Consider the following 15,939-nt stretch of genomic DNA (forward strand, 5'->3'; position numbering starts at 1 on the left):
CTTACCTGGTAATTTGTGTCCTTGTACTGAAGTCAAGTGACCTCATTGAGCGAAGAACTTCAATGCACCCCAAGTACTGCAAGGCGAGAAAATGTAAATCATGAACACTGAGAACTGACATGAAGAGACAATTCCTAACTACAACAAGGCCATTTTGGGAGGCATACACATTTCTTAGCCACATTTTAACTTTTTATTCATGGTGACACTTTGTTCCGTTTCTATAAAAGTTATAAAAGTAATAACTCACACCCATCAGCAAATACCCTGAGTGCTGACATTTGACACTATGCTTAACTTTTCTGAAATCCATTAGTATTTTTGCTTTCTTTAGAAATACATTTGCAAAAACTTTTGTCAAGGTATAACTAGCATGCTGTAAAATGCAGAAATTTGTTTTTTTCAAGATTTTTTTTGATGTGGACCTTTTTTAAAGTCCTTATTGAATTTGTTTTATGCTTTGGTTTTTTGGCCATGAGGCATGTGGGATCATAGCTCCCCAACCAGGGACTGAACCCGCACCCCCTGCATTGGAAGGCGAAGTCTTAACCACTGGACTGCCAGGGAAGTCCCCAGAAATCTTAAATGTATAATTCAATGATTGTTTAAACATGTACCTGTCATGTAACCACCACCCAAACTCCAACATTCCAGCATCACATTTCTAGTGTTTTACAAAGCTTCTAGAAGTTTATAATTTTAAAGAAAGAATGAAAACACTATAATACCAACATTTTGGCCAACATTAAACTTCATTATTTAATAAATGTATTTTGGGTTATATGAATAAACTATAGATTACCCCCAAAGGTACTTTATTTTGGCCTACCAGAAAGACCTCTTCTGCATAATTTAACATAAATTTTCAGAATTTCAACTTACACATCTAAATTTGTAGCTAAACTTTTTATCAGTTTTACACGTGAAAATGTATGTGTATGTGTGAATATATGGCCACAACTAAAGCTATAGACACACCACTGGAGTCGAAGAGATAGAATATTTGTGTTCCAAAGCCTTTGGGGAGTTTGACGGTACAGATGTTTTATACCAATGTCTTTAAATTTAGACTTAACAGGAAGAGATCTCATGGTGTAGTACAGAAAAGACTGCATTTGAATTATTCAGAAAGCCTGAATTTGAGCCTGGCTCTGTCATATATTCTTATATAACTTTAAACAAAACTTTAAACTTCTCTGAAATGTGACTATTACTCTAACCACTGCACAGTCACAGAGTTTTTTAAACACTGTCACCTTCATCAGTTATGTGAGTACCATGAATGGTCACAGAGACATACAAATTAGACGACCACTAACATTGCAGAGTCATATGATTAAAATGACAACATCTCAGAATCATGTGAATACGAAGACTAACATCGCAGGGTTATATGACTACCTCCACCACCAAAGTCGAAGACTTATGCAACATCATCACAAAGTTACATGAATACCATGACCAACATTGCAGAATTATGTAATACTACAACATGTCACAAGTCACATGAAAACAATGAACAACAGTGCATCATTATGTGACTGCTATTATAGAGTTGTGTGGATGCCATCACCACCACAGCAGAGTTATATGCCGACCACTGTCACTAAGGTATGTGGAGACCACAATATACTTTACCGAGTTATAAGATTGCCACACCCAACACTGTCACGGTTATGTGAACAACACAATATCCCAGAGATAAGTGAATACCACCACCAGCAACATTACAAATTAATGTTAACTACTTCCACCAAAGTAATTACTTCCACCAAAGTGGCAAAGTTGTGTCAGTATCTCTCAGAGATATATGACTACCATCACCACCACCATTGCAGGGTTATGCAAATTCCACATCCATGGTCACAGGCTTAGGGAAACCCCATGACCACCATTGCAGATGTGTGAATATGACGTGGCCACTGTAGATCATCTGATTACTATGCCCACTGTCACAGAGTTATTGAAGACCACTTTATAACATTGCAGAGATATGTAAATACTACCAACACCACCACAGCATAATGTGAATTCTGTAAATGCTCTCTCAGTTATGGGAATATCACTACCTCACAGTGATATGTTAATGCCAACACTACCATTGTCATAGAGCTATGTAAGTTCCATGACCAAGTCCTGGTGTTATCTGAATTACACCATCACCACCAACACAAGATATGTGAGTAGTACCACAAATGTTGCACAATTATGCCAACACCATAACAAAATAGCGTCTTAAGGTTATAGGAATACCGTGATGAATTTCACAGCATCTGTGAATACAACTTCCACCAACGTTGCAGGGTCATGTGAATACACGACCTTTGCCACATAGTTATTTGAATACCACCTGTTGGGCTGCACCCTACAGGCCTGCAAACCCTGCACTTGCCCAGCCTCAAGACCCAAGAAAGAGCTCGGAGTCAGTGACAGAGACATCAACAATTTAATGGATAGGGGGATCTTACAGGTCTGAAGCAAGGTCCTAGAGTGACAACCTGCCGTGTGCAGCAGAGGGCAGGCAGGACATGGCAGTAGTCTTCACTCCCAGGGTAGAGGGAGGTTACCAATTATAGGGGGAATTGACATCAGGTTGGCAATCAGTTACCAGGGAAACCAGTAGAGGAGCACATCCCTCACCGCCCCTTTGATAAGCTATCACAGTGGAGATGCCCTGATCTAAAGATCAGAATGATCACTAACTTGGACTGAGGGCAAGTATGTAGGAAGGTCAGCCATGTGAGTAGGGTGTAAGTGAAGCAAGTACTGGTCAAGCAGGGAATGCACAGAGAACAAAGAACAGCCATCTTGGGTTGCCTCATCATACACCACCTCTGCCCCCACCATGGTAGTATGTGAAATGTGAACACCTGGCCAACCACAGAGCCATGGAAATAACATCAGCAACAACATCATAAAACCACATGAACGCACCTACCACAGTTGCTGATTATGTGTATGCAAACACCCCCACCATGACAGGGTTATGTGGATACCATGACCAAAGTCACAGAGCTTTGGGAATAGACAGCCAATGATGAGGTTATGGGAAGACTACCACCAACGAAACCACTGAGTTATGTGACTACCACAACCAACACCACAGGTTGTATAAATACCATAACCAACATCCAACATCAATTGAATATCATCAGCACCACACCATTGCAGTTATGTGAATATCATGGCCACCACAGCAGAGTTATGTGAAGACCACCTGCACCCACTTCACAGAATAACCAATAACATGAACAACATTACAGAGTTAGATGAATACTATCACCTTGATTATTGCAGAGTCACATGAATACCTCCAACAACAACTTTGCAGAATTATTTGAATAACACAGCCAACTCTGCAGTGTTATATGAACGTGACCACAACCAGTGTCACAGATTCTTGTGAATACCACCTCCAACACTAACGCAAAGCCATGTGAATATCATGACAAATGTAGCAGAGTAACATGTAGACTAACTTCTCAGAGTTATATGATTACCACCACTACCTTCACAGATATGTCAGTACCTCCACTGCTGTCACAGTTATATGAAGACCATGACCAACTTCAGGGAATTACATGATGACCACCACCACCACGTTTGCAGTGCTACGTGAACACCACCACCACCATTGCCGAGTTGAGTTACCCTCCCAAGGGGCTGTAGCAATTTGTTCTCTCAGCACCAATGTCTAAGAAAGTTTATTTCTCTATCCTTCATAACAGTGGACAGCATCAGTCTTTTGAACCTTTGCCTCTCATGGGCAAAGATTTCTTTTTTTTGTTTTGTTTTAATTTGAATCTCTTTGATATCTAATAAGATTATGTAGTTTTTTCATTTGTTTATTGGCTATTTGCACTTCTTTTTCTGTTAATTGACTATTCATATCTTTGGCCCAATTTTCTATTAAGTTTTTTATCTTTTTCTTATAGATTAATGTGATATTAGTCTCCCATTCAGTCATTTTTCTTTTGATGGCCAGTTTCTACATTTTACCTAAAAGAATTGTTACTGTAGAAATATGGTAATAATTACTGTGATCACATGTCTATCCTTTTCTGTATGGCTTTGGAATGCCCTGTCTTGCTTAAGAAGGTCTTGTGTCCCTAGATTCTTACAATATTCTCCCAAATTTTATTTTAACAATATTAATCATTTATCTATACATTCACTTTAATGTTTTTCATTTACCTTTTTTATCGATTTGGAATTTGTCTATACAGGCTATGACATGAATTATAATACTAGCCTCCAAATGGACTATTACTTATATCAGTACCACTGATTTAATAATTCATCCATGTCTTCCTGGATTGATGTGCCAATTTTGCGGTATATCAAATTCCTATTTCTGTATGGACTTTTACCTAAACTCTATTCTATGTCATTTGTCAATTTCTGTGTCTCTTGTATATATTTTTCCTTGAGAACTTTAAGATCATTTTGTCAAGTTCTCCTGCCCTCAAAAACTATTTGGATTACGATCAAAATTTCATATATTACCTTGAAGAGAATTACATTTATTATTAAGTTTTTGTATCCATAAACATTAGAGTTGTTTCCATTTCAGATATTATTTACCACATTTAATAAGACTATCTAATTTTATTTTATTTATATATATATATCTCCTACACTTTTTTTCTTCAGTGTATTCTGAGGCATTATTTTCTAAGTTTTGGTAACCACAGGGAATGAGAGTTTGATTTTTCCATCCCATGTCTACCTGGTTTTTACTACATAGAAAATTCAATCAATGGGCTCCAGAGATGTACAAAACTGAAGAATTGTGAAAGCCTGGACAATGGAGCCTAGAAAACCTCCCAGAACTGAAGACAACCTCCTAGCGCCAAAGAGATTAAAATACAAAAGAGAGTGTACATTTGTGGAATTTAGATGCAGAAGTCCCTGCATCAACCTCACAGGAATTCCAGGAAAAGAAAAGAAAAAAGTAGAGGGAAAGAAATATTTAAGAACAAAGAGAGTAAAATTTATAGTATTGTAGGGAGGCTACAAGGCTCAAGAAGAAATATGAAGAAAGATCCACTTTTTTCATATTTCAGTACAAAAGGACCAAGAGAGAAACATTCTGAAAACATTCCATGAGGGGGAAAGAAAATAGGTTACTTACAAAGAAAGTTCTCTTTCAGCATCAAATACATGAAAACAAATAACATCAGAAGACTGAGAAGTACTAAGCCAAGAATCTTATATCCATCCAAACTACCATTCAAGTGGGAGGGCAAAGCAAAGACTCAGAAAGTTAACCACCCACAGATGCTCTCTGAAAGAATTACTCCAGGAAAATGAGAATACAAGAAACAGAAGGATGTGGGCTACGAGAAACAATGATATGAAAAGAATCAAAAAAATTTACAGGTATGCCTTATGACTTAATAATTATTGATGCATAACTCCAAATATTTTTTTTACAATGATGGGGAGCTAAAATCTCAGAAGACCTCAACAGGGCTGGTAGGGGACAGATCAAAAAGAGTGGTTGAAGAGGATGAAGGAAGCTTGCTAAAGGCAGTTGTGTTTTGTGAAAGTAGGGCCAGAACAAATTCTAGGTAGCAGTAGAAAAATGTAAGTTTACATACATGTGTAAGAAATTGTAAGGCACTATAAAAATAAGAATGAAATGATCAACTTCCAAACTAAATAGCCCCACCAGCAAAAAGAAGGAAAAAAATTAAAACGCACAAATGAAAGGGAAAGAAAAAACATTAAACAAAACATCAGTGATAGGTCCAAACACCTCATTGGTCACAACAATCATGAATGGATCAAACCCACTAATTAAAAGTCAAAGACTTTCACACTGATTAAAAATATGTGTGTGTACTGATGAACTCAGTGGCAGGGCAGGAATAAAGACGCAGATGTAGAGAATGGACTTGAGGACATGGGGTGGAAAGGGAAGCTGGGATGAAGTGAGAGAGTAGCACTGACATATATACACTACCAAATGTAAAATGGATGGCTAGCGGTAAGCTGCTGCATAGCACAGGGAGATCAGATTGATGCTTTGTGACCACCTAGAGGGGTGGAATAGGGAGGGTGGGAGGGAGGCTAAAGAGGGAGGGAATATAGGGATATATGTATACATACAGCTGATTCACTTTGTTGTACAGCAGAAACTAACACAAAACATTGTAAAGCAGTTATACTCCAATAAAGATATAAAAAGGATATATGTGTGTTAAATAAACTGACAAAGAAAATACTAAGAAGATAAAACAGATTCAAATCAGGCAAATGCTAACAAAAGAAAGCAGGGAAATAGTATCCCATTTACAATCAAAAGAAACAAGAAACATGAAATAAACAAGAAATTTGCGAGATTAAGTTGAAAAAAGCTTTAATGAAGGATGAGTAAATTTTTTAAAACCTGCTTATATGGAAAGACATACCATGATTTCTGGATTGGATGATTTAATACTAAAAACATGCCAATCCTCCTCCAAATTCATCTATAATTTCACTGTGATGCCAATTAAAGTCCCAACAGGACTTTACCCCCAGAACTAGAAAAATTAATTCCAAAACTTATATCAAAAAGGAGGATCCTTAAGTACACAAAGAAATTTCTGAAGAAAATAAAAATGAAAAGTAACTGGTGAAAGTTACGTGACATTGACATGGGAATAGACAAATCATGCAAGGGACTAGAATGGGGCTGAGAAGAAAAAGGTATACAGATCTGTGGGTGTCACTAAAGAAAAGATAAACCAGTCAGCAAGTGTGGGGATTTGACTAGCTGTACATTAGGAAAAGATCTATCTAGACAGTCCTGCCCACAGCTGTTGTGTATGGTGTATAAGGTGTGTGTTATGTATGAAAGGCATGCCCTCTCCAAAATGCTCACCTAACCCCATGCACAAAAGTAATCACAAAATGATTAAAGAGCTAAAGCTAAGAAATAAAATTATTGAAACATTACAAGAAATAGAAAATTATATTTCTATCAAAAGACCTAAAACTCAAAGGCCTTAAGTGAGCTCATGAAAATTAATCATTTTTGAAGAAAAAGACAAATGATATAAACAATATGAAAAGGCAAGTGAAAGACTGAGAAAAATCCAAAACAAACACAAAAAATTTAAGCAAGCCCATCAACTTTATAGACAAAATGGGCAAAGGATACAAACAGAAGATTCGCAGAGGAAGAAAGACAATTGGCCAACATGCATCTGTAAAGACGAGTGCCCAGATGGATGGATCAGAGAAATTAAAATAATACCAGAAAGAGATACAATTTTTCACCCAGCAGAATAGTGAGTTGGGTGAGGAGGCAGGAAAATGGGCCCTGTCACACATTCTTGTAACAAGTGTAATTTGGTGAAAACTTTTTGGAAGACTATTTGGAAGTATCCATGGATATGGAAAATGTGCTTGCCTTTTACCCAGTAATGTTATTTGTAGGTCTCTATTCATGCATAAGTGCATGAAATTGTACATGCAAAATATTCATTACTTCATTGCCTCTAAAGAGTGAAAATTTGAATCCCCTCCTCAAATGTTGATCAATAAATGTATAGTTAAACACTTAGGGCACATCCAAACTGTGATTCCAAAAGCAGCCATTTTTAAAATGATTTAAGCTTAGTCTCAAAGAAACACTGTTACTTCCTCCACATTTTACTGGTTAAAGCAAGTCACAGTGTCAGTCCAGATTCAAGGAGAGGGGACCACTTAAGGGTGTGAACAAAAGGATGCTTGGTTCACTGGGTCCACTTTTGAAGACATAAAGGCACAGAGAAGAGACAAAGATGGCGCAGATACTGCTGGGGAGAGCAGTGGGAAGGAGGAATGATTAGGAAGGAGTATTATCCCTGAATACTTCTACATTATTTAGACATTTTATAACAAAAACATGTTCATTTATTAATCATACAATTACAAAATGAGGAAAAAATAAAAATATTTTCCACCAAAAGAAAAAGACCATACTTAATAAAATTGGACCTCCAAGCTATGATGTAGAATTGATCACAAAGTGATTAAGGTCATCTGGTATCTCAAATTACAAGGGATCTGGAACAGCCCTCCTGAATCTTCTGGAGAGCTACCTTGTTCTGGTAATGCAATGGAAAGTGAAGTGGTTAGTGAAACCAGCCACACCTCTCAGGTAGGCTATTCCTATCATGGGCGTCTTTGAATTCCATCCCCAAGCCTCAGCAATTGGTCAAGGATGGGTGTGTGATCCCAGGCAGGCCAAGTCACAGACCTGGGAGTTTTGGTGGAATTGCCTGGACTGTCTACTCTCTAGGAGTCACAAGCTCCAACGCAGCTTCTGAGAGCTGCACTGTTAACAGTAACTGTTCCTCAGTCCCCATACCTTTCTGGCCAGAGGAGTTTAGAAGAATTTATGAATAATTAACCCTGGTGATTTCTAGCTTCAGTGCCTATTAGAGGCCCCTTTCAAATTTCATTTGGAATTATGGTAAACCCAGGCTTGAATTTTCAAGCATGGCCCATAAATGGGGATGTTGTCCATCTAGACCTGAAGAAAAGTCTATTATATCTTCAATATTTTGTTAGCCTACTGAGTAATTTGCCTTTTAGACTTCTGGTACTGAGCAAAGAAACATCTCTTTAATGACTGTAAAATGCTTAAGTAATAATTAAATCATAGCTATTAATAATATAAGCATTTGTTTACTAACAACAGGTAACAAGACCCTACATCATTCATGCCACAATTAATAAACACTTATCTGCACCTGTTAGGATGCTCAGGTAGAGGGAATTTGAACAGGTATTGTGCCTTTGAAGACCTTACAGTTTCTGGTCATCCTTTGACAGCTACACCATGCGGCAGCAAAAGAAATGTGCCAGAGCCAGGATGAAGGATAAATTGCTAGGAAATTGAAGGAGAGACCACGAAGCACTGTCCATGTGAACTGTTAATCTGAGGCAGTGACTCTCTATGTGTGGTCCCCTGTCCAGTAGCAGCATCTGGGAACTTGTTAGAAATGCAAGTCCCTAACTTACTGCAAGCTCTCTATGGATTTTGATGTCCACTTAGGTCTGAGATTTATCTGTATAAAGACTGATCTAACTTTCTGAACTTTCTTTATCTGATCAGTGTTGTATGCAGGCTATGTAAGTTCAAATCTTGGTTTTTCCATTTAATAGTTGAAGGCTTAGTTTTTTGAAATAAATCTCCCAGAGTCTTGTTTTCCTTAAACAAGAATGGTAATGTCAATACCTATGTCCTGAATTTGCCATGAGTATAAAACTCACCTGTAAAGTATTTCACATAACTCCTGGCATACATGTGGCTCAAGATACCAGTAATATTATTTGTACACTTGACGCCAGGTTCCTAGAGGTACCTTTATACATGGGGCTGAGGGCTCAGCTACAGTTCATACTTAGCTAAAAATGGCATATGTTTCAGTGTGTTTTATTTTTTTCAAACTCCAGCTAACCTTGAGGGTCCCAGGACTTTGTGGCTTTTGGCTCCTGTTTTCTGCAATAAGCCTTGGACACAGCCCCCAGGTAGGGCCTCAGAACATCCCAAATCTTAGGAAACTGATGGCATAACATTGGTAAATGGACTTTGTGAAAACCCACGTTCACAATATTAAAATAAAGTATTTGCAATTGTGTCTGAAGAATTTCTCCAGGAAACAGAGGAATATGGGCAAACAGCACTATTATTAGCAATAATAACTTAAGAGCTCAGAATAAAATCAGCTTTCTGGATGAGAAACATTAAAAGCAAAAACATCTAGGGTTGGAGACAGAATTCCTATAACAGAAATAAGTGTCACTGATAGAATAAACTGAGCCAGCTTGTTCAAGAATTCAAAGAAATTTTTTTTAAAAGGAGTTCAAAGAAATAATGGGGTGTGTAGGCAAGAATCCAGAGCCCTCAGAAAAAGAACTGCAACTTACAAAGATCCTGAAAGAAAACTCAATTCAATTCGGGGCAGGAGGAAAATAAGGGAAAATGTTGTGCCTTCAATACATAAGAAAAGAGCGATAACCGCCGATAGCACTAAGACAAAAGCCATTATTTTGTAAAAGAGGGTCTTGATAAAGACGTTTCTTGGCAACTGTGTGCCTGCGCCAGCTACAAATGAACGGAAAGGGCAGGAAGCCAAAAATGAGTTGGGAAAGATTAGTCACAGGTCTGTCACCCTCCACTGATTCTGATGGCTCTCTCCTCACCCGGAGAGCCAGGAGCTGCCATCTCAGAGGTCTACAGAGACCTGGAGACCCAGAGCCTCGGCCGTGAGTGTCTAAGGACAAGGGGGACATCAGAATTGTCCTAACAGGCGTATTTTTCCTTGCCCTACCAGGAGTTTTAGGGAGTGAAGGGGTCTGGGGGATGGGGACACATTTTGGAGCCCGAATTGCAAAACTTCCCCATGGGATGCAGGAATTTAAGGACTGAGGGACGGGGTCCTAGAACAACAGAAAACTGGACTCGCAGGAGGGCTGAGAGGCCAGGGAAGGTTTGTAGTGCTCACTGAAACCTGCCACCCTGAACCGACAACTCCCAGGCCCCGAAATTTATCCCACTCTTGCATGTTGCTTGGGCCCTCTGAAACCTGAGGGGCAGAGCCTCTTGCACAGTTAGAGTGTAGTGTGCTTCACAAACTGGCAAGCAATATTCAGATTACAAATACGCTCCTCACTCTTCGGGGAGACAGACATACCACTGTGCCCACCCTCAGGGCATTGAGAAACACCCAGACTTTCAAAGCTGTGCCCACCCTTCTTGGGCCTTCAGGGGGAGTTGGGGTTGTTTCCTGAGCCTTAGTGCTTGTTCTTCAGGACCATGGGCAGATCTGAATTTTCACCGTGAGGATCCATCTGCAAAGGACGGTATTTAAAGAAAGATAAAGTCTAGCTTGAAATTCCATGAACCTGAGTAATAGAAGGGTAAACCATAAAAAAAAAAAAAAGTCTGCAAATGTTAAAAAAAAAAGCAGGGCCATATTGTCTTTTTTTTTTAACAATAATAATCTAGATAAATGCCTTCTTTTTCCTCATATTTTCTCTGCCTAATCAAACACACATCCACATTTCTCTTTCTGTGTGTGTGTGTGTGTGTGTGTGTGTGTGTGTGTGCTTATATTGATAAAGGATACGATACACACCTGGCATGCCACAGGGAGTATGCTGAAGGAGAGAAGTGGCCTCGTACTTTGATGTTATATCATTAAGGATGGTTGGATTTTCATGTGTGTGTGTGTGTGTGTGTGTAACAAATACAAAAAGAGTAGATGCATTAACCTTATAATAAAAATATTTTTAATCTGTACAACCACATAGAAAATAATTTTTCTATACATATAAAGAGGCTCTGTTCGTTTGCTCCAGAAACATCATTGCTGAAATTATAAGGAATGTGTCTTAATGATCCTCACTCCTAAAAAAGCTTCATACACAAAGATGCTTTATCAACTATTATTTACTACAAGAACAACAAAGACACAAACTAAACCGTCCTCAGGAGACGAGGGCCAGTGTGGTGAAGCTATTGGATGGACTATGTCATCATCACATATTTATGAAGACTGTATAAATACTGAGAAAAGAATGCAACATAGTCAATTTTTAAAAACTATGATAATAACCCGGTCTTTCAAAAGCTACATATAAAAAATGGAAGTAATTATACCAAAATGTTAATCATTAAGAGCAAACATTTATTAAGCACTCACTATGCGCCACACATGGTGCTGACCATTTTGAGTGGTGATCCTTGCAATAGCCCCACACAACAGCTAGCTATCACTAGCTCCATTGTACAATGTGGAAACGGAGGCAGAGTATGAAGAGGGAATTTCCAGGACATACCCAGGTGACCACCAAACATGTGAAGATATATTCAACTTCATTGGCACTCAAAGCTATGCAGTTTAAACCGCAACAACAAATTGAAAATTGGCAAAAATTGCAAAGTTTAATGACATTCGTGTTGGTGGAAATGAGATGAAACAGTGCTTATTTACTGTTGGTGGGACCATAATTGGTACAAGCATTTCAGAGAATGCCTCAAAAATTTAGATGTGCACTCTTCTCTTTTGATACAAAACTTCTCTTGTGGAAAATTACTCGAGGGAGATTCTCACACATTTTAAGAGTGGACATGTGCAAAGATTTTTACTGTGTGATTGTATTAGAAAGAAGTTAAATCATGGTTGATCCAAGAAGTAATTTTTTAATGGATCTGTTTTTGAAAAATTCCCAAGGCAAGTAAAATAATAATAATAGTAAAAACTTCGGGAAAGTATGAAACCATTTATGTTAAAACCAAAAAAGGAAAACCCACAAAACTACATATTCCTAGTAGCATGTATGTCTGCATAGATGCATGTATATGCACAGACAAAAAGATCTGCAAGAACAGGCAGCAAACTGGTAACTGCAGTGATCACTGGGAAGGAATCTTATACCTGACTGTTGTGAAGAGGGACTTTTGCTTTTTCACTCTATGTGACATAATTTTTTTCAGCAAGAATGTACCCATGTATTACTTATGCAGTTACAAATAATTACATAAGTAAAGAGCAAATGAAATAAACCATGCTTAGAGTAATGGTTCTCAAAACTGAGCATACATTAGAAGCACCTGGGCTTGTTGAGCCCAGAGTGCTAGGCCCTCCCCATCACAGAGTTTTTGACTCAGTAGGTCTGCATGCAGACCTGATGCTGATATCTGGTCAGAGGCCACACTTGGAAAACCAGTCCTTAGAAAGGTGAAATGCTGATCTTACAGGGTCACAGAAGAGCCAAGATTTGAACCCAGATCATGTCATATCGGACCCAAACTCTTGATCTCAATCACCTGCTGCCTAGGGATAACTTTATGTTGTGGGATTAAAGGGGATTTGTTTTTTGACAATTTTTTAAAATATATATTTTAAATATACTTATTGGGTTTTTAAATATAATATCAACTCATCCTGAAAATCCATAAACTATACTTTCTATATTTTCCAAAGTTCATAAGTATTCATTGCTTTGGTAATTTTAAAAAAATTATATAACAAGCTCTCTTTGTCTCAGTGAAGCATCTGACAGAGACAGGGACTTCCTGGTGTGAACCTGAGCTGAGCTCCAAACAGGACTCAGCTCTCTGGGGTGGGAGACAAGTACTCACTCCATTTATGATGGGCACGCAGAGCTGGCAACACATATCCTTTCCCTAACAGTGGGACATCACCCCAAAATACAAATAGGCTTAACTAAGCCAAGGAAATTAAGAAGGAAGTGCATTCATATTATGAATGAGAATTTTTTTTCTGTTTAAAAATTGATAAAAGTTCTGGATGATGTTAGCTGCCTGCATGCACACTGCAGCCTCCCCCTTCCACTCAAATTCCCAGTACTGGCAGAAGAGCTATAAAGAGTAGGTGAATCCCTAATTACAATGGAAAGCAGAAGAAGGGGCATATCAGTGGACCAAACACTGTGTGCACAGCAGAGGACTGACACAGGAACAATGATGAGCACAGACAGCATCAAGAGGATGTTGCCAAGAGAATGCCTCGTTCAGGCTTCATCCTGGTTCTTGAGCTAACTGCTTACAGGGGGACTATGATTACAACGACTGACTTAGAGTAATCAAGACCACACCTAGAGATGGGCACAGTTCCTGAAATCCATTGCTGCTACATATGTGGAAAGAGCAAATGGAGACTGAGGAACCGACCACACTAAACACCAACAGGATAAAAGTACAAAGACTGGGGATGAGTAAAAGAAATTTTAAAAGACATTGAAGATAGATTCAGACATTTCAACACCCATCAATATAAGATGCAGGCATCAGAATACAGAGAAGTAATAGAGAAGACTCAATTTCTCCTTTGAAATGTTCCAACAAGTGCTAAGCAAGACTAAAAGAACAGGGAATTCCCTGGTGGTCCAGTGGTTAGGACTCTACGCTTCCACTGCAGGGGACATGTTCGATCCCTGGGCGGGGAACTAAGATCCCGCAAGCCACACAGTGCAGCCCCACACACACACATAAAAAAGACTAAAAGAACAAATGAACAAAAACTCCCAAGTCTTGGTGTAATGTCAGAACAAAGATAAAGAAGAAATTCTAGAAAGTTTGGGAGTTGGAGATGAACATTCAATTACTTAAAAAAGAATTAGACACAAAAATGTGAAGGTAGTTAATGCCTTCTGAACTGTGCACTTAAAATGGTAAATTTTCTGTTTGTATATTTTAACACAGTTTAAAATACATACATACATGAATACATAGATAAAAGAATGAGCAGATGGACAGTAGACCTCTCATCCACAATTTCAGATACAAAAAGACAATGGAGCAACATCTTCAAAATTCTGAAGGAAGATAATTTTTGAACCTAGAATTCAACACCCAGCTAAACTACACTGTGGAGGGGGACAGGTAGAGAACATTCTCAGATGCACATAGATTCAGAAAGTTTACTGCACAGAAACTCTCTTGAAAGAATTACTTGAGGTTGTACTCAGCAAGAATTAAAATAAATCCTAGAAAAAGAAATGAGAACTAGGATGCAATATTTAATAATCAATGAAATTAACTGTTAAGTCTAAACATCTTATGGCTGCATCTTAATATAATAATAATCTGTTTTATGTAATAATCTGTTCTAAAATTCTATGTAGACATGGAAGGTAGAAGGAGCATAGCAGAGGGAGGATGGCAATGAAGAGAAATGAAAGGTGGTGAGGCTCTTGTCTCCTTTGGACTAGAATACTGACTAACATCAGATACTAAAGCTAGTTTAAACTGTGCATTACATTTTAAGGTAACTTCAAGGGGAAAATACACAATTGAAAGGTGATCGGTTTCATTAGTCATCAGGTAACTGCTCATTGAACCACAATGCACACACTACACACCCACTCTAGTGGTAAAGTGGAAAATATAATATCAAGAGTGCGGGGGGATGTGGAGCAACAGGAACCCTTTCACTGCTGGCAGGAGTGTAAATTAGGGCAAACACTTGGGAAAACTGTTTGGCATTTTCTTCTGAAACTGAATATGTGCATACCCTGTGATCCAGCAATTCCACTCCAAGAGAAATAAATCCATCTGCCACCAAAAGAAATGTATGAAAATATTCATAGTAGCACTATTCATAATAGTCCCAAACTGAAGGAAAACCAAATATCCATCAATGGTATAATGAATAAATAAATAGTAATATATTCACAAAATATGGTGATTGATGGTACAGCAATGAAAATTGAAAGAACCTCAACTATATGCAACAGCTTATCTCTGTAATTGACAAAGAAGACTCTTCAACCACGTCATTCATTCTCTAAATGTTGGCAGAGCCCCCACTCTGTGCCAGAACTAGTCTAAGCAGATGGTAGGACACGAGCGAACAGGATAGGTGAGGTCGTGCACTGACTGAGGGTCCATTCTAGTCAGGAAAGTAGGTAATAAATATAAATAAATAATTGTTCTATCCTTCACCTGCCTTTTGGGCTTCATGCACTAACTCCATACCCATACTCCTAACCAAACCGAATTTTTCATCACCGCCTTCTCCACCCCACCTTCTCACACCTCCTGTGTCCATATATGCAATGAACTGCTTCCTGCAATCCCTTCTTTCCTCCCCTCCCTTCCACTTCCCCTTCTCAGATCCCTTCCAATCCTTAACGATCCACATCAAATATCAGACACCCAGAAAATGCCCCTCCCCCCTCAAATAATAACATCCCTTATTGTATGAGAGCGCTATTTGTGTTTGCCTGTTTGCATGATGCCTTTTCACCATTTTATCACGGCACAGGATTTGCACAGAGAATGTAACAAAGTTACGCTGCCAAAATTAAAAATGAAGAAAATTTAAACCTTTAGGGCTCTTTGTCATTGTCATGCCATCCCTTCCTATCAATTCCCTCACATCCCAGGATGCCTCCAAAATGTCGAGTTAGTGCTCTGCATCATTGTCT

At 38.5% G+C, this 15,939-nt stretch overlaps 1 protein-coding gene across 5 annotated transcripts in view; it reads right to left on the reverse strand.

Annotated features, from left to right (window-relative positions):
- SHC3 (SHC adaptor protein 3) overlaps window positions 1–15,939 on the reverse strand; it is a 150,356-nt gene that overhangs the window by 105,876 nt on the left and 28,541 nt on the right. For all 5 annotated transcript variants that reach the window (XM_060301206.1, XM_060301207.1, XM_060301208.1 and 2 more), the window contains one exon: window positions 6–76. In XM_060301206.1, the coding sequence (XP_060157189.1) occupies window positions 6–76 (71 nt within the window). The remainder of the gene's footprint in view (window positions 1–5; window positions 77–15,939) is intronic.

Source organism: Globicephala melas, chromosome 6 (genome assembly GCF_963455315.2).
Source record: "Globicephala melas chromosome 6, mGloMel1.2, whole genome shotgun sequence".
Classification (NCBI taxonomy): domain Eukaryota; kingdom Metazoa; phylum Chordata; class Mammalia; order Artiodactyla; family Delphinidae; genus Globicephala; species Globicephala melas.